General features: G+C 37.8%; 1 protein-coding gene across 3 annotated transcripts in view; it reads right to left on the bottom strand.

Annotated features, from left to right (window-relative positions):
- PLCB1 (phospholipase C beta 1) overlaps window positions 1-27406 on the bottom strand; it is a 702259-nt gene that overhangs the window by 187851 nt on the left and 487002 nt on the right. For all 3 annotated transcript variants that reach the window (XM_043602867.1, XM_043602869.1, XM_043602868.1), the window contains exons 8-9: window positions 23820-23920; window positions 22384-22550 (exon numbers count right to left, since the gene is read on the bottom strand). In XM_043602867.1, the coding sequence (XP_043458802.1) occupies window positions 22384-22550; window positions 23820-23920 (268 nt within the window). The remainder of the gene's footprint in view (window positions 1-22383; window positions 22551-23819; window positions 23921-27406) is intronic.

The following is a 27406-nucleotide window of genomic DNA, read 5'->3' as shown; positions in this document are numbered from 1 at the left end:
GGGTAATAGAATTAGGATTGAATTTCCAAATTTCCTATTATGAGTATATGTTACTTTTATAATCAAAAAAGTTATTCAAGAATGGGTTTATTATTTAAAATGAGGTGGAAGTGTTTTCAAATTGTTATTTTTTTTCTCTGAAACATAAAATATAGATGCCCACAAATAAGTCTTTCCTAGGAATAAAAACTCAAATGCTCATAAACAAGGAGGTCTTTAAATTTCTTATTTAGAATGGCTTTACTTCAAATGGAAGAAATATGACTCCGACTTTAGTTTACTCGGATCTTATTTAGAATTTTGCTTTTGTTGTAACCTTTCTGAGATGACTGATGCTAAATATTGAGATAATTCTTTATCTTTATTACAGTAATCTTTATGGAATTCCCAGAGAGGTCATCTTCACTATTTTGATCATTACCACAGTTTATTTCTTCAGCCTTAACAATAAGAGCCTCAAAAACCCCAGCACATTTGTGAGTAGTAGAGACACTGCTTGTAAACATTGGAGGGTAGCATTTCTTTCTTCTTGCTGAAAGAGTTTTGTATTAACATAAAAGTGGCATATGCTCACTGAAAAAAAAAATTAGAAAAAGAGATGAGCAGAAATAAAAAGTAAAACTTTTCTGAACGAGACTAACTCTTTCTTCAGAACTAGGTGCTGTTAAAATCCTGGTGTGTATGCCCTCCAGGAAAACAAAAAAACGCGTGTGTGTGTATGTGTGTGTGTAATTCTTTTATGAAGGTGCAATCATTTAGTAATTAGACTGACCTTAATTAGATTTAGTGACCTTTGTATTAGCTGAACAATATGTTAGAAACATTGTCATGTAATTTATAATATTTATATGTTATGTATATAAGGTATGTAACCATAGCACGGCTAAGTAATCTTTCATTGTCATTGGATGTTAAAGTTGTTTCTAATTTTTCACTAGTATAAATAACTTTGTGCTGAATACTCTGATAGTTAAATCTGTGCACAAACTCTTAATTATTTCTTTAGGATGAATTCCCAGGAATAGAACTGTTGGTTTAGAGGCTATACCCATGTTTAAGCCTTTTTTTAGTACACATAACCCAGTGTGCTTTCTTTTCAAGTTCTAGCAATTTACTCTTTCACCAATGGTTTTTCCTTCTCTTTACCCCTATCCAAACCCATAAGTACAAGCATGATCTCTAATAATTCTAATATTTATTGTTTTGAACAATACTCTTGAATGATAAAATGTTGTGTGCCATCCACAAGTGACAAAGCTAGTTTTGACTACTGACCACAATGTAAATCTTTTTACATCCAATAGGTTTCTCAAAGTAACTGATGAGTACTTTTCTCAATTCTGGAAAAATTATAGTGAAACTGCCTTTAATATTTTCTAGGAATAAATACATTTTAAAGTAAATTCAGTTATTGGTTGTTGGTGAGTGAAGCTGAGTTTTATGAAAAGAAAATTCTCCTAAACAAACTGAAATAGGAATAATTTTTTGCACTATGAACTTAATAAAAAACAGCTCTAATATATACTTTGATATGTTAAATAATGACAAAAGGAAAAAGTGTTAGGAAGGTCTTATGCATTAGAAATGACATAGAGGTCAACATACTTGTATGTTTGTGTGAATTTTAATAGATGCCATAGTTTGTACCATCAAATAAGCATCAACTAACAAAGAAATTGTTCCAATCATGCTACCATTTATGAAAATATTTTGGTTACTGCTCTTGAAGCTTCGTTTTAAAATTCATTTATGATGAAATGCATATATCCTTTCAGACTGGTTTCATTTTGGAAACAAACCAAAATCAATGCCACTTAGAGTCAAAGCTATTCCAATAGATAGTTTAAAAAAATATTTTGGAGTCTAGAACTCATTTAGAAATAAATATTTTTTTAAAAAATTAATTTCTTCATAGTCTTCCTTTTTTTTTCCTTGTGACAAGTCCATCTTGGCAGCTTCTCAAACTAATGCCCATTTCTCCCTCCCTCTTTCTCTCCTTTCCTTCTTCCTTCTCTCATTACCTTCCACTTTGTTACCGTTTTGTTTAACAAAGATTTATTGAACATCTGCCATGTGATGAGTACACAGAAAACTGAAGCACAGCCTCTGCTTTCATAGAGCTCATGATCTAATAGAAAATAAGATCATTCACACTTTGAAAAGCAGGCATGAGCTCTTCCAAAGCAGGGTGTGCCTTGATATCTTTGTCGTCCCTGGCATCTACCCCAATCCTTTGTGCACAGTAGGTGTTAAATCAGTCTTTTTATTTTGCTTATTAGTGATTCAAAATAGGAAATAAATTCATTTGAAACTGGAAGATCATGAAGGATAGAATAATTTTGATTCTTTTATCTGATTAGGTCAAATCATATGAAATTGCTAATTTTGGCAATTTTAACCTATGCAAATGACAATTTCATATAGCTCAGTCTCTAACTACAGCTATTTCTCAGAGGACACGAGTAAAGGCAAGTGTCTTTAGGGGCCCAGGAAGGAAAGTAATGTGACCAATGGAATAATGCGTGCACCAGGGAGCCATGGAGTGTGGAAAACTCACAACTGTACGCTCCTTCTGAAGGTATGCAAATGACAGCAATATAATGTTGTGTGACTAATTAAACCACTTTTATGGTGTTGGTGACTCTAAGACTGTCAGTTTGTGTCTGTTACCTTGCAGGAATAAATATCCTTTGGCCCGATCAGCAACTTTAAGGAGAAATTAAAACAAAACACACCAATATGGCGAGGATGACTAATTTTAACTTTAGCATCAATGCCCATTTATTGTGTCTAGTGCCTTCTGGGCATATGTTGAGAAAAATTCTGAGCCATGCTTCTCATTAATTTTGATGTCTTTCATAGGTGCAAGACAGAGAATCTTATATGTATAAGCTATATATTTGTTATTCCCAAAGGAGGATATTATAATTAAGGCCAAGTTATACTTTACAATATGCCAAAGAACATGTGTCCAAGTTTCATTTAATTCATTAATGAGAAAGCCAAGAAGATGGCAAAACTTGAATCTCAAAGAAGGCTGTGAGACACCAATGTATGCACACATGTGTGTGTTAGCACATCACCCAAACAAAACCCCCAACAAACCTATAAAACCCCCAAACAAAACCTATAAAAATATTGCTAAACTGAATATAAAGCTGGTTAATATTCTATAGGTCAAGCAAACATAACCTTTGGGTTATCTTCTCTACCTTCACAATTTTACAGGAGTTGAAGATTTTAACATAATTTTTTAGCTTAGATTTAAATCAGTAATAGTAAAAAAAAAAAAAAAAAAACAACAATCCAGAGTTGGGTGAGTCAGTATTTGTGAAGATTATTTACAATTAATTATATTAAATAATTTAAAAGTTCCCAGGGAAGGAATTTACCTAACCGTGAATAAGAACAATGAAAGAGTTTGGAAGACAGTTCAGAATATTATTACAGACTGCAGGTGAACAGACACCTGGGAGCAACTTTTCAACCCCAAAGCTCTGCGTTGCTAATAAAGAGCAAATGTGGAAGACTTTTGATGCACCAAATGACTAGGCAGACACGTGTCAAAGTCAAGAAAAGTCAATGAAATGGTAAGGATAAGGAGTAGTAGGTTTATAAGTTGTAAAGTGTCAGCTAAGGGATCAGCAATTCACTGGGAAAAATGCAGATGTTTTTGGCATAATGAATTAGCTTAAAAAATACTTCTGACTAGTAAAAGCTTTGGGACAGAAAACAGACTTTTAAAGGATTTTTCTTTTTGCATATAACCTATAGCTGGATAATTGTTGTTGCTATTGACCTAAATGTATCAGTCCTTTCTCCATCAACCTTGCACTATTTTTGCAAAACTGCTTACATTTTTTTCCCTGGTATACTGAGGAGCATAGAAAAAATAAAAAAACCTTGAGAATTAAGCTAGGAAACACTGTTTTTCTAAACAAATTAGTAACAGAATAAGAAATCTAGCTTCCAGGAGCACCTGGGTGGCTCAGTCGGTTGAGCGTCCAACTTCAGCTCAGGTCATGATCTCACAGCTTGTGAGTTCAAGCCCCGTGTCAGGCTCTGTGCTGACAGCTCAGAGCCTGGAGCCTGCTTCAGATTCTGTGCCTTCCTCTCTCTCTGCCCCAACCCACTCGCATTCTGTCTCTGTCTCTCTCAAAAATAAATGAAAACATTAAAAAAATTAACACACAAAAAATCTAGCTTCCATTTCTGCCAGCAGTAACTGATAAGGGGCAAATTCCTCAACCACAGGATGGGTAAACTATACAAGCTCTTAAGTCTCTTCTTCCCTTAAATTCTGAGTTCCAGTGATTTAATATATTAGGGATGATTACTAGCTAAATGAAAAACAAACTGTCCCATATTAGGATGACATTAGGAAACATCAAACTACAGCTAAAAGCAATGCTACAACTTTCTGGAATAAAACCAAGAAGATAAGTCCAGAAGGATAAGGCCAGCTTACAAAGCCTACAAATAAAGCCCTTTACATATTTTCTTGTTAGAAGACTGGTATGTTTCCAATTGGATATGCCACTCATATAAGTGTATGTAGCCTTTGAACCATTCAGAACCAAAGTAGGAAAAATTGAAGTCCCTTAAGGAACAGGAAAAACCCTGCTCTATGAAGCTATGTTGTTCAGAAGTTCAGGTGTTCAATGAAAAGGGAAACCAGTGATGCAAAAGTGAAAAGATTGGACTTCATTGGGGAGAAACGATCTTGAAAGTAATAAAAGAGGCAAGTGGCATGACAAAATGATGGTCCCAGTGGCCATTTAGAGGTCTTATAATTCTTCAGCAATATCTTTGCTGCAAAGAAACAGTCATGTGGTGTTGCACAAACGCCATGGCCATCAACTGTTGCTCTGCCTCCTTCCGCCTCCTTTGAAGCATTTCATGAACTATCTCTATGATAATTTCCTCTGTTCTCTCTTTCTGGAACATTATTTGGTCAAAGTTTGCATTTTAATACAACCTCTCTCAAATTATTAATTTTATTTCTTTGTTCTACTTTCTGTGAGATTTCCTCAGCTTTATTTCCAATACTCTTCTAATGTTTTGTTTCTCCTGCCCTTCTTTTCAATCTAAGGGCCCTTCTAAGGGCCAGTTTGTGTTCTCTAGTATTTCTTAAAAAATAGCATTGTGTTCTTTTTTTCCGTAGTGCAATATGTTCTGTTATCTTTCTAAGGATATAAATAGCACATGTGTAATTAAAGTTTTCTTCTCACTGTTTTCTCCAAAGCTACATTTTCCTTATTTCTACTTGAAAAAAAAAGTTTTTCATTTGTCTAGAAATTTTTAATTTTCTGTTCATATTTCAAAACGGTAGACTACAAAGTTTGACTGGATTTTTGAATGCATCTGGATAACTGAGTATAAAGTTGAAAATAAAATATCATTGCAGAGAGATCAGTCTTTGTCTCTTTGGAGTGACTGCTAATGTCAATACTTTTAGAACTTTCATCCTGGGCTGATCAGAGTCCTGAGAGAAGATCTATTTAATCACTTGCCAGGAGAGTACAGGCCTGGATATCAGCCTTCCAGAGCAAATGTGGAAAGAAGGCTGGAGAACTCAGCACTCAGTGCATTTATGATCACTTTATCTCCTTGCTTTCAAAATTGTAGCTCTGCCTTCACCTGGGACTGTGTCATCCTCAGACTCTCTGTTACCTCATCTCCAGAGAGTAAATCTTTAGTCTTTATCCAGGGAGGAGTTCCGACTATCCCTTAAACAGTAGTCAACCTTATTTTAGGCTGTACTCCAAAACCTACTTCCAGAGGAACCTGACACTATCAATTTTTAAGACTTTTAAGGTTTCATAGAATAATGCAGATTAGTCCCCAGCTTTTTACATGGCAGATGTATGATAGGTTTCCCCAGTCTGTAATAGCAATAAGCATATAACTAGCTGCTGACATTATGTAATTATTGTCTCTTAGCCTATTGTCTCCACCCTTGCCAGATTATGCCTTTAAAAAAAAAAAAAAACTCCTTTAATTTTAGTGTAGTTTCAAGATAATTTAATTTAGTTGAATATATTCAGACCATCGTATTTATCCTGATATTTCATGAGTTTTCTTTTATTTTTTTTAAAGTTTATTTATTTTAAGAGACAGAGAGAGACAGAGAGAGCATGCACATGAGCAGGGGACAGGTAGAGAGAGAGGGAAAGAGAGAATCCCAAGCAGATTCCACGCTGTCAGCACAGGGCCCGACCCAGGGCTCCATCTCACAAACCATTAGATCATGACCTGAGCTGAGATGAAGAGCTGGACATTTAACCAACTGAGTCACCCAGGTGCCCACCCATGATTTTTCTACTACTCCAGACTGTTAAATTTATAAAGTCAGATTTCACATGCTTTGCCCTTTGATCCTAGCATTTTTAGGGAAATCGAATCAGATGGGAGGAGCTGAAGGTCTTCTGTCATTGACTTATTTTGCCGGGTCAGAGACTTATCATAGGCCTCCCTGGTTTTCTCTTACATCTTTCTAGTGAAGAGTAAGCAGTGACCAATATCTCACCAGAGAGGGTGCTAGATGGGTAATTTGTCAGTTGGCTGTTCCTTGCTATATCTTTTCCCAGGTAGAGTGTTATCAGAGTCACAGAAGCAGTCTCAGCACTCAGGTACTTATCAGGCATAAAGGTGCTTGGTCCCCTTTGCTTCTCTTGCCAACCTCACAAGGCTGCTTGTATGGAACAGGTATGTTAATGTGTGTAAGGAGGTGCCAGTGTCTACATGCTTCTAAGGCAGTCATTACGGAGACAAGCCAGCCTTTGATTTTATGGGTGCCAGTGAATTGTCCAACTCCCCTTATGGTGGTCATGGGATGTGTTCCTCATAACTTAATTCAATCAGAAGAAAATACATCCAGATTTAATTTGATGTCATGTAATTCTCTTTCCCAAGTCTCTCATGTAAAATTATAATTTGAGTTCAAAGCACTGCCTGAGAAATTTTCTGATTAAATCTAAAAAAAATTTAAGGAGACTTCTAGAACTAAATTCTAGGGCACCTGAGATAAATTACATATTCAATTCAGGTGTAGTTGGGAGTATTCAGATGAGATATTTCCTCTCTTCCTTTCCAAGTCCTCTCACTCTTCTCCAATACAGTAGGAACAAAGCATTCTAATTTTGCCTCAGGGAAGGGAGGGGTGGCAGAGGAAAGGATGTTTTTTCTTCTTGGTTCTGAGGGCACTCCTCTACTAAGACTTCCTTATCCCAAGTCTAGGGGAAGTTCCAGACAAGTGTGTCCTGAAGAGAAAAGGTTGTGGCTCCTTTCCCAGGAGGTGTTCCTTAAAGTTCCAAGCCCTGGTGTTCCCCAGTGGCGAGAAACAGCAGAAAAGTTTTATTTTTACCCTGTCCCTCTGCCTAGCCCCTGGCAGAAACACTAATTAGATGGCACTAAATGTCTAAAGCCATCAAAATAGACCACAAAGAGGGGATTATGATAATTCAGAATAGGGCAGATCAATTCTTAAACAATAGAAGACTTGATTCTTCATTACATTGCATTGACAAGTCACCTGCCCTGTTCAATACAGGGCCTCTTAGCCTCTTTGTTCAGCCCTGGTAGAATTTCTTTTTAAATTCACAAGAAGTATATCTGAAATAAATCCATAAACCCTCATATTCTACCTATAAGCTTATGAAAGTGACTATTGATAAGGTCAGTTACCACAAGCTGATGTTCCCCTGTGCCCTGAAACTGCTGAGGTTGGTGGTGAGTCCTCAGCACCACACTTTCTCATGATACTTTACAGGAGCTGCATGACCAGAGGAGAAAAGTACAGCAAGGCATGCTCAGAAGCTAATCTCTAGAATTCATGGCACATTACCAAGGTGCCTTGAAAGTCCCGCCGTCAGGCTCTTTTCTACTCAGTATGTGTTTTTTACCAGGATGGTGACCTTGGAAATGACCCAATCATGGCATCAAAGCACTGGCATGGAACTGCTCCTGAGGTAGTCCTAAAAGCAGATGTAAGCTGGAGCAGCAAAGAGCTAAAGAAAAATATTATGTCGTGGAGGCTCAGGGAAAGAAAATGTAACTGGCTGTATTTACAAACACAGTATTTTTTTTTTTAAATAATGGATTCTGACTTGAAAGGAAATGTATTGTAAAAGTGCAAGCAGGATAGGAAAGGAAGACAGAGAAGCTCTTTGAAGAGCTTCTTGAGATTTATCTATTTCCAGTATGTCATTTAACGAACTTTTCTGTACTGTTTAGTATGTGCAAATATTAACTCATTTCATCCTCATGGTAACTCCATGGAGTGGGTAATACATTTATGCCCCTTATGTGGATGAGAAAACCAAGGCAAGTAGCTTGCCCAAAGTAACACAGCTTACAAGTGGATAAAATGGGATTGGAACCCAGGTAATCAGTCTTTGTGTTCCATGCTCTTAACTACTATGCTATCCTGCTGTTGAATACCATACATAATCCGGGAGAAGGTAAATAGTAACAATGATAATCGCCATCATCATCATCATCATCATTGAAGGACGTGTTACCCTTACTTGAGCACTGACCATGTGCCAGGCACTAAAATCCTATGAGAAAAATCCTATCCCATTTTTAGTTGAACAAACTGAAGCTTAGAGAAGTTAAGTGGCTTGTCTGAGGTCACAGGGGTACAAAGCGTGAGTGGGGCAATGGAAAGGGACAGATGGTGGTGTGTGCGACTGAGGATGTTTGCCCACATAACTTTCCCAGCACTGGGCTGGATAAGGGACACAGATGATGAAAAGGAGAGAGTCTTGCATCCATGGCAGTTGGCTTTAATCTGGGCACTCTGGATTAGTCCTAAAAATAGCCCTGAATGTGACCAAGGAGCAATTTTTCCCCCTGATTTACTTATCTCTCTAAAACGTGTTACTTTAATCTGTGAAAGAAGCTGGGCTCAGGCAGCACAAGTGACCCATCTGGCAGAGGCGTGAGGATTAGCTATTTGATTCAGATTTGTCTATCAAGGACTAAAATTCTTTTCCAGACTTAATTTACATTCTAATCTCTGCATGTGATTTAAAGGCATCCTCTAACATTTTTATTCTCCAACCCATGAGTCTGACTTTTAGCAGGAAAAATAAAATACAACGAGAAACCTGTTATGCCAACATGAGGACCAGAGAAATGCTAAACAGAAGATGTGACATTGTTTTGTGGGTTTTGCAAAAAAAACAAAAAACAAAAACCCAAAAAACAACCAAACAGCAAAAGACAGGTTAGTTAGCTTAAAAAAAAAAATAGCCAAACACATGCAGGTAAAATCTTTTAAAGCTCACAAGAACAGAGATTTCTATGAATGCAGCCTTGGAAGACAGATGGCCTATAAATCCACACAAAGTCATCACACAGTTGAGACGGGCAAACTGGACCATGTGTCTGCCAGCTAGCATGGCCACCAGCCTCATTCTGTGGAGCCAAATGCCAATTAGGCAGGCTCTGGCACTCAAATGTTCAGATGTCCATGGGATTAGGTGGTTGAGAATCCATTCATCATCATTCAATCCCCACTTGTAACGTAATGATATCAGAGAATGTTGGAATGCTACTGGCCCAATGGCTTAACACCTCCTAAGTCCAAGCACAGCACAGAAAAGCTATTTCCTTGGCTCATGTTTATTCCTGGTGCTGTGACCCTTGTGTGAGTTCTGCTAGACCAGCTCAGGGAAAGTAAGTGCAGATGGCTTTCATAGTCCATGGCTCACCAAAATCTATTTGTCTGCTTTCAGAAATAATCTATTAAATGTCCCCTTTTCAAGCACCCTTGCTTGGGCACAAACTTTCCAATTACAAATGCCAACTAACTGTGCTTTTGTAAGAGTATAATGAACTTTGCTGGTTTCTTGATTTTATCTGTTTATTTTCCAATCCTGGAGTCAGTGTTACAGATTCTTATTCATCTTGATTGCATATCTGTTCTATTACTTTAATCACATTATTGTGTGATAGTGTCATTAAATGGCTACCTGCTCCTCTCAAAGCCTTTGCCGATTAACCTCTCAGCCAGCTGTCAGGGATTCTGTGTCCCTGCCATCTCCCCTGCACTCAGTTCAACTTGTTGATATGGTTTGTGTGAAAGTTCTTAATGATGACACCTAACTTTGATTTAACACTTTCCCCTTACCAACATGTTCTCACATCTGCGAGTTTATTTACTCCTCACTGTTCTGTTTGGTAGGTAGGATGAAGTTTTATTATTTGACACGATAGATAAACAAGCTCTAACCCAGTGAGATTTAATAGTCCTTTTAAATGGACATAGCTAGGTAAGGAAAGAATCCATATTAGAATCTTGATCTCTTTTTTTGTTTTGTTTTGTGTGGTGTTTTTTCTTGTTGCTGTTGTTGTTCTTTGTTTTTTGTTTTCTATTTTTTTGCAGAACTGTATTGTATTTATTCATTAAAAAATCCATGTATAAGTGTACCCACACAGCTCAAACCCATGTTTTTCAAGGGTCAACTGTATATATATCTTCCTTATCCTAGAACTTGATCTTTCAAACACAAGCTTGGAGTCTTTACACTAGATTTATGTAAATGGTTAAAGGTTAGAGGTTCTCAGAGGGTTGTGAACAAACAGTTTGTTGCCTTTTATTAGTGTACTGTCATCTTGCTCTATCAGAAAAGACCCTTTACAGTGGCTCCTGACCAGAAGGTAAAGGAGGCAAAAATGTTCTGGATTCTTAACTAGAATGTCATGTTCCTTGGTCAGGTGCAACACTGGCTTTCTAAGTGCAAAGATCACAACCTTCCCTTCATTTATGTGTCTTCCAGTGTCTAGTGTAAAGGCAGGCCTAGAATATGTGCTCACTAATGCTTTCTGAGCTACTTAGATGTTATCTCTTAGTGCCTTATATGTCTCAGCATTCCTGAAATACAGCTTGAATGTCACTTTCCTCTTCAAAAGCCTTCCCTTCTTAGAGCAATTCCCAACACTCCCAAGAACCTCAATAAAGAAAACTTCCCCTTCCCTCCAAGCTTCCCTGGCACACAAAGGACACTCAATAGATACTGGGTGAATGAATGGAGGTGTATTACATTCTATCTTGTATTATAGTTATTTGTATATATCATTTCCCCTTCAAACTATAGTCTTCTTGGGGCGCCTGGGTGGCGCAGTTGGTTAAGCGTCCGACTTCAGCCAGGTCACGATCTCGCGGTCCGTGAGTTCGAGCCCCGCGTCAGGCTCTGGGCTGATGGCTCAGAGCCTGGAGCCTGTTTCCGATTCTGTGTCTCCCTCTCTCTCTGCCCCTCCCCCGTTTATGCTCTGCCTCTCTCTGTCCCAAAAATAAATAAACGTTGAAAAAAAAATTAAAAAAAATTATAGTCTCCTTAAGAGCAAAGACTTTATCTTGAGTTTGTTCCACTTCTTTGGAGTTCTTAAGCCACATGGATAATACGTGTTTGTCAGATTAAAGTGTCCATATAATTACACCAAATAGGTGTTAGAATAAAGAAAATAGTTCAGTGAGCATCAGGTACCTTGGTGGATTTCTCCTTTGACGTGCTGGAGATTCCTGTTATAGTTGCAGAGTTGGATGGAGAATTCTTTCTATACTATTGTGATCATGGTGAATATGGTTTTGTCTGTAATGACATTGTAGCAGCCTGTGTTGGTGCCCCAGGAAATATGGTTGGGCTGGACTTCCATGTGCAACTCTTTGTCTGGTGGTTTTATGTGTTGCAGGCTGGCAGTGCCTGAGGATTAATATTTTCTAACAGCATCTGCAGTGACTATGCTTGGGAAACTCAGGTGTGTGTTCTACATTGGCTTCTAGAATTCACCTCCGGACTGAGTCCCAGTTACACACATGGATAACTTGCTTGGTTTCACAACCTTACTATCTGCCTTCTCTTCCTTGTTCTCACTTTCTTTTGTATCACCTCTCAAACTCTTTGTACTTGAATTCTCCCAGAGTTGGCTCCTGGGGGAACCCAAACAAAGAAAAATAGCAACATTAATAAGAAACATCTTTGGCTTATTTTCTACATGTAAGGTAGAGTGTTAGGTGAGAAGGTTGATTTTGTCAAACATCTTCAGGTAAGCCTTCATCTTAAAATAATCTTATCTCTACTCTGTTTTGCTTTCACTCTGGACTCCTAGAGACCACAGTGGTTCAGAGTTAAGACAGAATTTCTAGAATGTCTATAACGAATTAATGAAGTTATAGATCATTCTCTGCTTCCTGACATTATTTCACCTATTGCCATGGCACATTTTTTAGCTGGTAAGTGTTAGGGTAAACAGTCCACATCTCATATCATCTGGGTTCCTTGTAGACAGTTTGTTTTCCATGGAGTGGATTCTCTCTGCATTTGAACTGTTTCTTTCCCACTAATTTCGTACAAAACCAACTATTAACAATACTAGACTACGTGTAACACAGATGTTGGGGGCCAAATGCCTATGACTTAGTGGCCTTTCTCCAGCAGTGTTACCTACTAAGGCATTCTTTTTAACTGAGCCATAGTCCCACCTGACTTCTGCTGAGAAGGGGGAGGTATCATAGTTAGCAAATGTTAATGCTACTTTCAGGAAAGTAGCCATTATCTGCTTTGTCCCTTCAGCTCTCATGTGAAACTACAAAGCACCTTGGGAAGAGATAGCTGGCTGAGGGAAAGAGGTTTTAAGAAAACTCAGCATTCTAGAGTGGATTAGGCTACCCAACTCATTTCCCCACACCTTGGAACTGGCATTTGACTTAGTCTTTTACAATTTATTTTTTTCCTGACTGGTTGTTTTCCGAATAAAGGCTACTTCAGCTACGAATGGACATGGCTGTGACTTTCTGGCTACTGCCATGCTTCTCAGCAGACATGGAGGTCACTGAAAGAATGCCTGGAGGAGGGAAAAACCCAGGACTCCTAGGCCAGGCATTTGCCTCTCCTCAGGCCTCAGACTCCTGGGAAAGGAGGAAATGCAATCAAGAAGGGAAAGGGAAGTATGTTACCAAGTCAACTAATGAACAATGGACTCATAATGGCAATATTGAAACAATTTTTTTTTCATTTGAGCCAGACTGAAATACAGAGAAGTCTATGAACATAGGAAACACAAAGTTAAGAGGAGTTTGAACACACAGTTGATAATGTCATTCTTCTGTGACCTTCCACAGAGGGCTAGAAAGTCAATAGGTGGAGTTTAAATGGGATCTTAATCAATAAAATACTAGAGTGGCTTTTCAGCCGCTTTCTCACTGTAGTAACTTAATTAAGCCATGAAAAGAACTGAACACGTCACCCAGTTTTCATCTGCCTTTGTCTTTGAGGAAGAGACTCTGTATTGTTTGAGTTGACTGTGTACATTCATTCCAATTCTTTTATTTTTTGGATTGCTCCACAGGTAATCTATATAGAAATATTTAAATAGATGCTGTCTTAATTGTGAGGCAGATCTTTAAACCTGTCAATATTTCCCCCAGATGAGTGGTTTTTTAAACCGAGCATCCTGAATCTCCTGGGGTTTTGACAGAAGCGCCTGCAGAGAATGAGGTGGAGGAGAGGCCACCACCAGCTCTATTCCAGACTCCCCCCTTCTTCAACCAAAAGAGTGCTTTGAAAGGTTTCCCTACACATTGGCTTTCCTTGTGAAACTTTGTTGGAAGAAACAAACACAAATAAAATAGGTTATGTCAAAGACAAGTTTGAAAACGACCTCTGTGGATGCCAATTGCTAACTTCTAAACAGTTGACGTGTATCTCCTTTCTCAGCAAATCCTGGTGGTGGGCCCCAAGTGAGAGCCGGAAGTGCTAGGGAGGACACTGCATTGGGGCACAGGAAATATGGTCCTAGTCTCAATATTGTCCTTCCTTAGCTGCCTCGTCTTTGGTCTGAGAGTTTGGGCTAAGTAGCTAGGTCCCTCATAGACAGGAAAGCCCAGGATTTGAGGCCGCCAGCCAGACCTTCATGAATGGTAACAATAAACAGTCCTATGACAGGTTGGAAGGGACAGGCCATGGGCACTGCCTCCTCCCATTTTTTTTTCTTTCAATGCTCAGCTACTCTAATCTTGTCCACTTTTCACTTCTGACTCTGAGGGCGATTTATGAAAAGTGCTTATCTTGGGGTTCTTCTACAAGTAGGCTTTGAGACAAGGATTTCAGTGCAAGTAACTTATTTGGGAGGCAACCCCAGGAGATAACAGTAGAGGAGTGGAGAAATGAAAAGGGAAGGAAGGAAAGGTGGCCTAGTAAAGGGAACATTATCAACCAAGTTACAGTTGTAGGCAACTAGGGTCCAATCCCATTGGGGAACTCTGGGAGAACAAGCCTCAAAACCATCCCGCATAAGGGGCAAGGGGGATAAGGTACTACTTCCTGAATGAAAACCACTCTTGGGACCATGAAGTCCCAACCCTTGTAGGCTGACTGTAGCTGGGCTGTGGGAAAGTTCTGGAGAGTTGTAGTGGGACTGCTGACTTGTTGGAACCATGAGTGTCAGGGGAATGGGAAGAGCACCTAGTTCTGCTAGGTTGGTATCATCCCACTTCACAGATGAGAATTCTGAAGCTCCAGCAAGTCAAGTCATTTGCCTGAGGTTAACTGGTTTAACAATAACACTATGCCAGCCTTTGCCTTTAATTACGGCATGTTTGATCTTTCAAGGATAGACAGTAGACATGAATAAAAATAGCCATTATTTTTTAATGACTTCTACTTAGACTAAAGTGAAATGGTGCTGGGAAAATAATTGTTTTTAAAAAATCTACCAGGAAGGGGCTCCTGGGTGGCTCAGTCAGTTAAGCATCTGACTTTGGCTCAAGTCATGATCTCATGGTTCGTGAGTTAGAGTCCCACGTCAGGCTCTGTGCTGACAGCTCAGAGCCTGAAGCCTGCTTCGGATTTTATGTCTCTATCTCTGCCCCTCCCCTGCTCACACTCTATCTCTCTCTCTGTCAAAAATAAACAAACATTAAAAAAAATTACCAGGAAAATTAAGTTATGAAGTAAATGGTAAGATTCCAGTGTAAATCTTCACATTTTTAACTGTAATTTTATTTTAATAAAAATATTTATGAAAGAATGATTGAGTCAGAAATGAACATTTGTGCACAGATAGGACTTGCCATATTTTTTCAGTTTTCATCTTCAAAGATTCTAATTTATTATTATTTGCAATAAGTGAAATAAGCCTGTTAGCCAAGAGACAGCAACATTCAGGAATGCCCCTGCCGAATGCTGTGAATCGCACTTCCAGATCCAAAAATGGTTTGAAATAATTTGTTATAGGGGCGCCCGGGTGGCTCGGTCGGTTAAGCGTCCGACTTCGGCTCGGGTCATGATCTCACGGTCCGTGAGTTCGAGCCCCGCGTCGGGCTCTGTGCTGACAGCTCAGAGCCTGGAGCCTGTTTCAGATTCTGTGTCTCCCTCTCTCTCTGACCCTCCCCTGTTCACACTCTGTCTTTCTCTGTCTCAAAAATAAATAAACATTTAAAAAAAAATTAAAAAAAAAAGAAATAATTTGTTATAAATACCAATTACCACTTTTCATAGTTCAAGTCAGCAAAGGTTTTGTGGCCAACAGTTAATACATGCAACCCTCCTATCACAAATAATTTACTTAATTTTCCCAGTAATTTCTTAGGGATTTTTTTTTCAAAAAATGAGAAAACTAGAGGGTGGGATAAGTCAAAGAGGTTAAATGGTTTCCTAAGGTGAGGTAAACAGTGGTGATGATTTGTTGATTTCTGACCCAGTTTTAGGGGGATCTGCTGTGTTTATCTGCCCGGTCAGGGAATTTTTGCTCCTTCTTCTGGGAAGCACACCAGGACTGAATTTCAGGGAACAACCTCACTCCTACTGTCAGTCCAAACCATGTGGTATGGGTAGTGGACCCCTCATTGGCTCTAAGGAGAGTCATGTGACCTAAGTCTGTTTAATTATTGCACTCTATTCTCCAGGCCATGATGATCCTAGTTCAGTAGTGGCCTTGGGTGACTCAAGACAGGCTCAGGTTTCTGGTAATTTTGTTCGAAATATGAGTAAAAGAAACTTCAGTATAGGAGCTACTGGTGGCCTTCTTGTTACTTTAGGAGAGTGTGCCCATGCTGGTATATTACAGCCAGTAGAGAGAAAATGATTGGAGAGGAAGAAAGACAATTCTTTATGACATCATTGGAGCCCTTTGATGTAGTCATGCTTGAAGTCATTAACACCTTGTAGTGTGTGAGTCCTGATAGTGTTGTTGTTGTTATTTACTTTTATTTTTTGTAGTGCAAGTGCCTGACTTAAGCTTTGATGGGTTAGGCATCCATTTCAAAAAGACACCCACTTCAAAGACAGCTATCATGAATAAACCAATTGACAGCCACATGGCTAGATAGGGAGCCAGCTCACCTCCCCACACTGACACTCCTTTGATTTAGAAAGTTTGCTTGATTTCAATAACTGGCCATTTAGGCCACTTGTCTTTTCCTGATCTTATGTTTTAAATTCACCAGTAGAGTAAGCCCATGAAACCCCAGACACCCACCCTCAACCCCTATAAAAACAGAACCCAGACTTGTGAGTGTGCTTTCTCTATAAGTGATCTCCCTGTGTGGCCCCAAATGTATTGTGTGATTTTCAGGTCTTATAAGTAATAAACATCTATTTTTTTCCCAAATTACCTGATGGTTGTTGCTTACGGGCATCTTGAAATCATAATAAGAACCACAAGTGCTGGTCCTACCACAATATTGGTTATTGATAAGCTGAGATCAACACGAAACACAGCTTGACTTTTTGTTCATATGCAACAATAAATTTCTTTCTGGGCTTCAATTTGAGTTAACTTTCTGTCATTTTTCTACTGAAGGAGTTCCACCTAATACTATGGTTGCAAGACTCCCAAGTCCAGTGCTACTTCTAGCACATTCTGGGTGCTTCTTGCTATTGACAATAATGATATAATATAGTTCAATTTTAGGAGAGTCTAATGGATACATATATATTTGTGTGTGTGTGTGTGTGTGTATACACAATAGTTATTTCTACTGATGTAATCATCAACATAGGTCTATTTAAGGCAAAATGCTCACTATACCTGAACTTCTATTTGCTTTGCCTGAAGCCAAATCCATTTGCTATTATTATTTTGAGTTCATTTTAACTATTAAACTATTAACTCAGTGAGTACTGATCAACTACTAAAAGAGATTATATAGCTTCATTTTGATGACTTAATTGCAACAAAGCAGGGAAGCTTTTGTACAGCACACCTTATAAAAATTTAAGAGGAAGAGCTGCTGATAAAAAGGAATGTAGTTAGACTGGGGCGCCTGGGTGGCGCAGTCGGTTAAGCGTCCGACTTCAGCCAGGTCACGATCTCGCGGCCCGGGAGTTCGAGCCCCACGTCGGGCTCTGGGCTGATGGCTCAGAGCCTGGAGCCTGTTTCCGATTCTGTGTCTCCCTCTCTCTCTGCCCCTCCCTCGTTAATGCTCTGTCTCTCTCTGTCCCAAAAATAAATAAACGTTGAAAAAAAATTTTTAAAAAAAGGAATGTAGTTAGAAACATCTGGTAATATTATAATCTGATATATTAATTCAATTGCTTAACACATACTCATGAACACCTGCTCTTCACAGAAGGATAAAAATATGAAAAAACTCAACCATTTTCTCTGGGTTTGGTTTTTTTTTTAATGAATTTTTGCCTTCTTTTACAGACAGAACAGTTAAATCTAATCTTTAGTCTGTTACCTAAGGCATCATTTTATTCCTTTTCATGCTAATTTTACTCAATGCCTTCCTTCTACAGAGTGTAAGTGATTAAAAAAAAAGAAAAGAAAAGAAAAGAAAAACTCTGGTAGACATTAGTCTTCCAACTGACATTCAGTACCCTTCGGTTTGGAAGAGGCAGGGGTCATTATGTATTTCTGTGTTAAGCATGGGTTAGCATTAAGCATTTTGTTCCAGTGCAAACAACATGGTTAGGAAGAAACATTCCTTGATCTGGGGCCATGGCATTCTTCAAAGTGTGATTTTCAATAGTAAAAATAAATTGAACTCCCTTGAGAACAGTATTTTCTGCAACAAGATTTAAACTTTTTCTTTGTGGAACCCAAATATGTGTACATTTGGCCTTACACTGCACAGAGACCCTGTGATTATTTATAACCAGTATATACATCTGCAGAAACAGAAATTCCAGCATGGAAATGTGGCCCACATGCCAATGACAGCAGGCCCACAAAGCGTCAAAGTCCATCATCCCTTCTGGAGTTTCATTTCACACATCTATGTTTAGCTATCTAACGTACGGTTTAAGCATTTGGGCTTTTGGCCATATTGGAAATTTTTCATTTAATTTTAGATTACCTTCTATGTAAAAATTACGTGAAGTGCATATAAAAACTAAACAATAGCATATGTCAACTTTGTGTAAAGTTTACTTGTTTAACACCTACTTAAAAATAGTTTCTCAATAGCAGAGAATTTATTTATATTATTATTTATGTATATTGTGGATGCATCTTATTCTTAGCATTTTATAACAAATATAAGCAATATGGAAGTGCTTTTTTCAGATAATTTGAATTGAATCTGTAGGTCAATTTAACTAATGCTTGTGCACATTTGAGGAACCAATCAAAACAAAAGTAGCAGAAAAAATTATAATGTAATACACTGATTTTCTATCTTATTCTACCATATTTATGTTAAGTATACTTAGTAATATAAGCATATTAAAATGTACTATCATAATATAGTAATAATTAGTAATTGTAATAATTATATCCTACTAATATAGTACTTATTTTCTTACATGTTTATTAATCAAAATGTATTAACTCGTTGACTGGAAGTTAAAAACTCTGCTCTCTAGAAGAGCATCTTGGTACAAGATCTCAGGTAAGTCATTTAACCTCAAAATTTTGGTTTGCTTTTTACAAAATAATAATGTACATTTTGAAAGTCACATAATGAATGAAAGTTAATTTTCTTGCAGATCCGTACCAGTCATCATATTGAAATTAAACAATACTTTCTTTTTTTTTTTTTTAATTTTTTTTTATTTGACGTTTATTTATTTTTGAGACATAGAGAGACAGAGCATGAACGGGGGAGGGTCAGAGAGAGAGGGAGACACAGAATGTGAAACAGGCTCCAGGCTCTGAGCTGTCAGCACAGAGCCCGATGCGGGGCTCGAACTCACGGACTGCGAGATCATGACCGGAGCCGAAGTCGGTCGCCCAACTGACTGAGCCACCCAGGCACCCCTAAACAATACTTTCTTAAATTGTACTTTGTTAGATTTTATTTGCAGTTACCTTATAAATAAAGAAGATGCAAAAAAAAAAAGTTTCTGAAAAACTCCTAGTCAAACATCCAATATTGTGAACAGCAAAACCAAATGTTAAAATTGATTTTCATCTTTGGAAAAAAATAATTAAAAGTCTTAGTTATTAGCCAACTGAGGTCTAACTCAGCAATTTCTTAGTCCTACAAATAAAGATTTCAAAATCATTATCCTTTTGACAATGAAATAATAGTTAACACAATAAAATACTTTTCTCTAGTCTTTGTTCACATAGGGCTGAAGCAGTAAACAAAAGGACTCTCAAGTTCATTTTCTTACAGGAGTTTTTGGGCTAAGAAATGAAATCCACGATGAATGGATAAAGAAGATGTGAGATATATATATACACGTATACATGTGTATATATATATATACGTGTATATATATACACACACACACACACACACACACACACACAATGGAGTATTACTCGGCGATCGAAAAGAATGAAATCTTGCCATTTGCAACTACGTGGATGAAACTGGAGGGTATTATGCTAAGCGTAATTAGTCAGCCAGAGAAAGACAAATATCATATGACTTAACTCATATGAGGACTTTTAGACACAGAACAGATGAACATAAGGGAAGCAAAAGTAATATAAAAACAGAAAGGGGGACAAAACATAAGAGACTGTTAAATATGGAGAACAGAGAGTTATTGAAGGGGTGTGGGAGGCGGGCTGGGCTAAATGGGTAAGGGGCATTAAGGGATCTACTCCTGAAATCATTGTTGCACTATATGCTAACTAACTTGGATGTAAATTAAAAAAAAGAAGAAAGAAAAAAAAAAAAGAAATGAAATCCATGATTAAAAAAAATCACATCAGGGCTGACATGGAGGCTTATAATCCATATCAAAGGAAGTTGTAGAAAAAACCAAAATTGCTATTTTACTTACTTATCTATCTATTTATTTATTTTAAACAGTTTGTTAGGTCTTCTTAATGTTTATTTATTCATTTTGAGAGAAAGAGAGAGCACCCGTGTGAGTAGAGGAGGGGCAGAGAGAGAGAGAATCCTAAGCAGGCTCCATGTTCAGTGTGGAGCCTGACAAGGGGCTCAATCCCACGACCCTGGGATTATGACCTGAGCTGAAATCAAGAGTCAGATACTTAACTGACTGAGTTACCCAGGTGCCCCTATGTGCCTGTCGTGATTATGGAATTCATCGCTAGTGTTTCCATAAGACAGCACTAAATAAACTTGCAAATGCTAAGACATATCATCTTAATTTCCATTAGAATCAAAATCAGTTTTTCTAGGATTATAGAGTTTTACAATAATCTGTCACAAATTTTTCTCTTTTGAGTCTTTTACTGCCTTCAGGTCATCAGAGGGTGATGGATGGAAGTGTCATATGCAGGCTGAGGCACGGACCATCTGCAGTGTGGTGTGAACAGTGGAGAGAGGGGCAAAGTTTGGTCTCTGAAGTGTCTTACTGGTTTCACGAAAGCTATTTGTTTCTTCTGTGTCACAGGCTAACCATTTTTAGAGGTCTTGTTGGCTTTGTTATAACACTGTGCTAGTTATTTTTGGTGAAGTTCAGATTTCAGAAGGGAACTGTCAAGCTGCCCGGGCAAGAAATCTGCAAGGAGTTACTCTTTGCATAATGATAAGGAGAAATCCCATCTTTGTGGCTCTAGGGACTGAAGGGTGTCAGGAGTAACTAGGTTCAGGGGGGTGGGCCTGGCAATGCCGACACACACTGTTGATCACTAGTTTCCGTTAACAACCTCACCTTCATGGCAGTGACAGGGATGATGACAACAACAAAGGCAAAGTGCTTGACCAAGAAAATGAACAAAAACCACCCCCCCAAAAAAAATTTCATCTGTAAGTTCCCAACTAGTAACATGCAGAATAAAATTGATGATAATAGTTTAGTTTTATACTTAATTCATGCATTTTATTTTCATTTAGAGGACTAGTTCCTGAATAAATACAAAGGTTAAAAGACTTTTTAGTCTATTTTTATGATAACCATACTTATTAATGACTCTGAGCTTGCTAGAGCTGTTTGTTACTTATGAACTGCCTGCATATTAATATGCAATTAATTTCTTCTTAATAGTTGGTTAATTGTACTTTATTTTCCTCTCTATGGAATATCTAGGCAACGCACAATAACATCAGTAATAACACACCAGTTTTCTCGGTGAAGCTATTTCAGTCCAGGTGAGAATTGGTCTTGGTAGTAAAGAGAAAGCCGAAGGGCCTATTCAGGGACTGTGATGCCACATATAACTGAAAACTCCCAGCAAGTAAATCGTCAGGAACTTATTTTGTCAATTCATTTCTCCAGAATCAAAAACATAAATTTCTTAAGAACTTCCAGGCAACATAGAACTATCTTTCTGATCAATTATTAGACTAATAAATTTTGCTATCAACATTGATTAAAACAAATTTTTTTCATGTTTATTTATTTTTGAGACAGAGAAAGATAGAGTACAAGTGGGGGAGATACAGACAGAGGGGAAGACACAGAATCCAAAGCAGGCTCCAGCCTCTGAACTGTCAGCACAGAGCCTGATGAGGGACTCGAACTCACGGATTGTGAGATCATGATCTAAGCCAGAGTTGGATGCTCAACTGACTGAGCCACCAGTCATCCCTGATTTTTTTGTTTTTTAGATAAAAGGACAAATTTTGTATTTCTATAAGTGGAAAAATTCATCAGTAGGGTAAATTAGAATAAGACAAGGGTCTAATGGATTAAATAGTCTCTGTAGTTTTAAAGATTTAGGAAAAGTTATGGGTCGTTTTATAGAACTTCTAGAAATAGAGCCAAAAAGACAAACTTAAAGATATGGGATTTCTCGTTCAAGAAATATGCATTCAGTCACTAGGTAAATTTAAGATAAAACAAATGACATTTAAGAAAATGTTTTATGTACACATACACATAACCAGACACTGAAGTTTTAAAAAATTCTATCTCTAATTGAACCACTAGTGATTCAAGACAGAAAGGAAAGCAGGCATATAAACATGGGACCTAAATAGTCCTTGTTGTGGATACCTACAAAAGGTGACCCATTGACAATTAGAAACCAGCTTCCCTACAGTGTGGGGCAAAGTAGACTGACCTTTTTTGGCAAGGCTATCGTTGGGCTCGTACTTCTCAATCAGTACTTGGACTTGCTCTTGCTTTAAAGGTGGGTAAAGTATTTCATTTAGCCGAGGATCTCGCTGCTTCAGGTTGATAAAATCCATCATCTGATCAACTGTAAGGTATGGTTTGCTTTTGGCACCACTAAAAGCAATTAAAAACCAAGAAATTAGAATATTTGTCTACAGAGTTTCATTCATTTATTTGCATTTAGCTACAGGGAAATAAAACCCTGCCATACCTGGAAAGAGCAAGCTATCTTGAAATCCTATCTTGCCCTAAAAACGTGCTGCTCCGTCACAATTGCTGTATTCTATGGGATGCAAATATGTTTTGCAATCACTGCCACTAAATCGCAATGGCCTTGAACCATACTGGATTCATAAGAAAATTCACAGAAGGAAAACATTGCATCTTGTGCTTAAGGATGCACCACTTTCAACTGAACATAGAGGTATGGGTGTTTTGGGTTTTTTTATTATGATGCTAAATGTATGGTTTAGTCATCAAATTCCCATATCCCATTTAATTGTTTAGAGATGTATTTATTACTCATTACTAAAAAAAAAAAAAGGTAAACAATCTGGGTACATTTTTCTTGTCAAAAGTTTTGTTTCAGCAAAAGTCTATAAATCTTCAACATAGTACGATTCAAACTTCCCTTTTCAATCCTGTTGACAAACCCAAAGCAAGTTCAATGGTGCAAATATTGCTGATGTTCAATAAACAGTTAATGGCAATAAACATCAAAAAAGTGAGTATATCCTGCATCATTCTTAGCGCTGTTCCCTTGTCTTCCACATAATAAAAATCTTTATTTTGTCAGTCAATTTGGGATTGATTTTCTATTGTCATGTAGATTTCAGTATACTAGGAAAGGTGAATTGCTGCTGCTCTGCATTTGCCCTGGTGTTTTGGTTTGTTTTTTTTTATTTATTTTTTTCATTTATTTTTTTTAAAGGAATGCCTATGAATTTTCTAAAATAGAAGGAAATGATTTTCAGCTGGGGCAGTTCTTAGCAATCCAAAGTTCTCATTTCACTAATGTGATTCAGAGACGTGACCTGACCGGTCCCCAGGTCAGAGTTCTTCCTGCACCATGGATATACCTCCACTGAGCCAAGATGCTGTGTTCTAGCCATAATCTTCAAATCAAACAGAGCCCCAGATGATTTGTAAACTAAGAACGCCCAGCAACAAATCACAGCAACCTTTCACTCATTAGAAGCAGGGGTTGCACATGAGGGGTAGAAATGTTGGTGGTCTCCCAACAAATTACACACAAGAGCTGTTATCGTACACGGTGCATAAAGAGTTCTTCCATATCCCTCTATTGCTCAAAATCCTGCCCGAGCCACCCCGAGCACCTCTGCAAGCCGAGAAAAAGTGGGCTAAAAGAACGTGTTCTCTTACAATTCAGAAAAGATGTTATCAATTTCAGGTCGAGGGCAAAGGTTGTTCAGGAAAACTCTGTACACTTCTGGAGTGAAATCTTCTTGAGGTATTGAATCATTCTGGGAAATAAAGCAACATGGTCAGTAGAATGTCTTATTCTTTCTCTATCTTCCCCCCTCCCTGTTTTCTTGTCTCTCTTTTCCTTCCTGTTTCTCTCGGAGGTCAGGGTGAACATTCAGAAAACATCATGAGGCTAGCTGTAGAGTTCATTTGGACACTGGCTTTGAGGTATCAAAAGTCTAACTTTCTGTTGCTTTTTCATTATAATTTAAGCTTAAGAGTTTTCTCCTTCTAAAGGGATTTTAAGGCAATTTTTAAAGTACATTTACAAGTAAGTTAGACTTAGCACAAACAGGGTCTGTTTAGCAGATTTTCCTTTTAGGCATTTTTTTCTTTTTTAGTTTTAATCTTTTTAAAAAACTGTCATAAAGTATACATATCATAAAATTGGTCATTTTCACCATTTTTAACTGTTCAGTGGCATAAAGAGAAGTCACATTATTTATGTGCTGTTTAGCAGATGTTTGAATGAATTCTTTTTTTTGAGGAGCAAAGAAACTCGAGACAGACATTTTCTTTTTTTTTTCAATTTTTTTTTTAATTTATTTTTGAAGGAGAGAGAGAGACAGAGCATGAGAAGGGGAGGAGCAGAGAGAGAGGGAAACACAGAATCCGAAGCACAGAGCTCTGAGCTGTCAGCACAGTCTGATGTGGGGCTCAAACCCAAGAACTGTGAGATCATGACCTGAGCCGAAGTCAGTCAACCAACTGAGCCACCAGGCGTCCCGAGACAGACATTTTCAAAATGAAAACATAAATTCGAATTTTGTATCTTTTTTTTTTTTCAAACAATGTTCCTTCTGGCTTAAGTAATCTGATAAGTTGTAAAACAGTTTTTGTAAGTAGGACAGCACCAGTCATTATTTCTCACAGACTTTTCTTGGTCCTACTGTTTGGGAACCAAGTCATTGAGATAAAAAGTCATTTCTATGACTTATTTTTCTGTTTAGTCGGGCTGCCATGGAAACCGGAAGCATGTATTCAAGCCTTTGTTAACAGGAAGGACATTCTTCATGCTGCTTTCCTATTTCAGCTAAGTGTTTGTATAATTATTTTTATTTTCAAACCCTTAAACCAAAAACACCCCTTCCTTTTACCATATGCATATGTTTTGAAATGTACTTTTATTGAAATACCTAAAATTGTTGTCTGAAATTGTACACTGCTTGCTAACAGATAAAAGACCTTAGCTCACTACTTGGCAAACAGCAGGAGTCTCATGTTTGCGGAATGAATGAATAAAATAATATTTCCTTTAGTAAATCCACTTATGGAGCAGGAACAAAATCTATTTTGCAAAACAGAACTTTGATATAACCAAACAACACATACAGCATTACACATAGCAAGGTCCATTAAGCAGCAATGATCCAAACCTCTTATTTTTTTTCTCCTTTCTTGCGTTAGTTTAAAAGCTCTTCCTCCTGGACTGGGTTTTGTCTTCTCTTCTGTGCTACCATTAGGTTTCACTGGTGTCATATTTCAACCCTCTTTAACTGTATTGTGCTCCCGGCTGTATGGTTCCATTTCTTTCTAACCTGAAGAACTACACAAGCTAGGACCTGTGTGTTGTTTGTTAACTGCTGTGATTGCAGTGTGTAACATATAGTAAGTGCACAATAAATATTTACTAAGTAAATAAATGTAATTTATGAGAAAGGTGGAAGTTGATAGAATAGAATTCCCATAGGATAATCAGATTCAACTGAAGTCATTTATATAAGATTCCATACACATAATTTCAGACCATAATATGCTTTCCTAAAACTCTGACCATTGTTTATTTGCCAGCTATGAATTAGGACTTTCTATTAAAGAGAAAATATTAATGAGATAATCTCAATAAACACAATATTATTTTCATTGCCAGTTAGATGTTAGCACATAGGGAAAAAAAAACCCATTCAATACAGCTGATTTTCTTTGTCTCATTTTTCTTTGCCCAACTTGACTGATGAGGATATCCTAAAGTCTTTGGTGTCTGTATAGGAAAATGGGAGAAGAAATAATTTGGAAACATGAGTTAAAATGAGCATCTATGAAAGCTAAACTGAAAGAATATAGGGGAGTTATTTTTGGAAAAGCTATGGACAAGTCTTACTTCCTTACATCTTAAACAGGGCTGAAATTCACAAATCTCATTCACATATTTTCTTTTCCTGGATCTCACAATTTGGTAAAGTGGATGTAACAGATTCATTTTGTCCCATCTGAGCAGGAGGAAGCTCTCGGCCTAACATTCTAAAGATCATGCCCACTATTCAAATACTCTTCTGCAATCTTGCTGGACCACACTAGCTAGAGATGGTGTATTCTTTTTTTGTTTCCACAATCCACATTTATACATCTTCATTATAGCATCTATCATGCAGTTTTCCCCATATTTTTTATATGTCTGATTTTCTACTAGACTGAGTTTTTGAGTGGAGTGACTATCTCTTATTTAACTCCTTTGTGTCCTAAGCACACTGCCAGGCATTTAATAGCCACCTAATTAATGTTTGCTGGTGAACCCAGGATATGGGACCCGACCTTAGATCTCCTGCCTTGTAGTCCAAGACTTGGCCCTTCACATCATGCTTCCAATACAAAACAGATCATCACTGATTATCTTTGCTATTGTTATAAGAAATTTCTGGAGGGAGGGGCATCTGGGTGGCTCAGTCAGTTAAGCTCCTGACTTCGGCTCAGGTCAAGATCTTGTAGTTTGTGAGTTTGAGCCCTGCGTGGGGGTCTGTGCGGACAGCTCAGAGCCTGGAGCCTGCTTCAGATTCTGTGTCTCCCTCTCTCTCTGCCCCTCCCCTTCTCATGCCACTTTAAAAAAAAAGAAAGAAAAAGAAATTTCTGGAAGGAAAACTAAGAAGGGTAATGTAGTCTGAATCAGGCCCATTTTTTCCAGAAAAGTATTGCAAACTTTAAAAATGAAGTTGCTTCAATTCCATGCTTGTATCCAAAGAATCTCAAAAGAGAAATTAAAAAAAAAAAAAAACCTCAATAGTAGTACTGGTAGCATTTGCATTTCCAGATTCCTTAGACATAGTTATCACATATTCACATACCAAATTAAAAACAGGAAAAGGAAAAAAAAAACCATATACATATGCATGTGAAAAAATACTCAGAGGATAATAAGAACTAATATATATTGAGCACTTACTGTGTGCCATGCATACAGAACTTAAATTTTTTTTTTAATTTTTTAAATTTATTTTTGAGAGAGAGAGAGAGAGAGAAAGAGAGCAAGTGGAGGAGGGGCAGAGAGAGAGGGAGACAAAGGATTGAAGCAGGCTCCAGGCTCTGAGCTGTCAGCACAGAGTCTGATGCAGGGCTCGAGCTCACAAACCAGGAGATCATGACCTGAGCCGAAGTCAGATGTTTAACCAACTGAGCCACCCAGGCACCCCCATGCACACAGAGCTTTACTTGTATGTTTTCATTTGATCCCGTGTCAACTCTATATGGTCGGCATGGCTAGTGACGCTTTT

Source organism: Prionailurus bengalensis, chromosome A3 (assembly GCF_016509475.1).
Source record: "Prionailurus bengalensis isolate Pbe53 chromosome A3, Fcat_Pben_1.1_paternal_pri, whole genome shotgun sequence".
NCBI lineage: Eukaryota > Metazoa > Chordata > Mammalia > Carnivora > Felidae > Prionailurus > Prionailurus bengalensis.
Note: the sequence above shows the minus strand (reverse complement) of the source record. Positions and strands in the feature narration are given on the sequence as shown.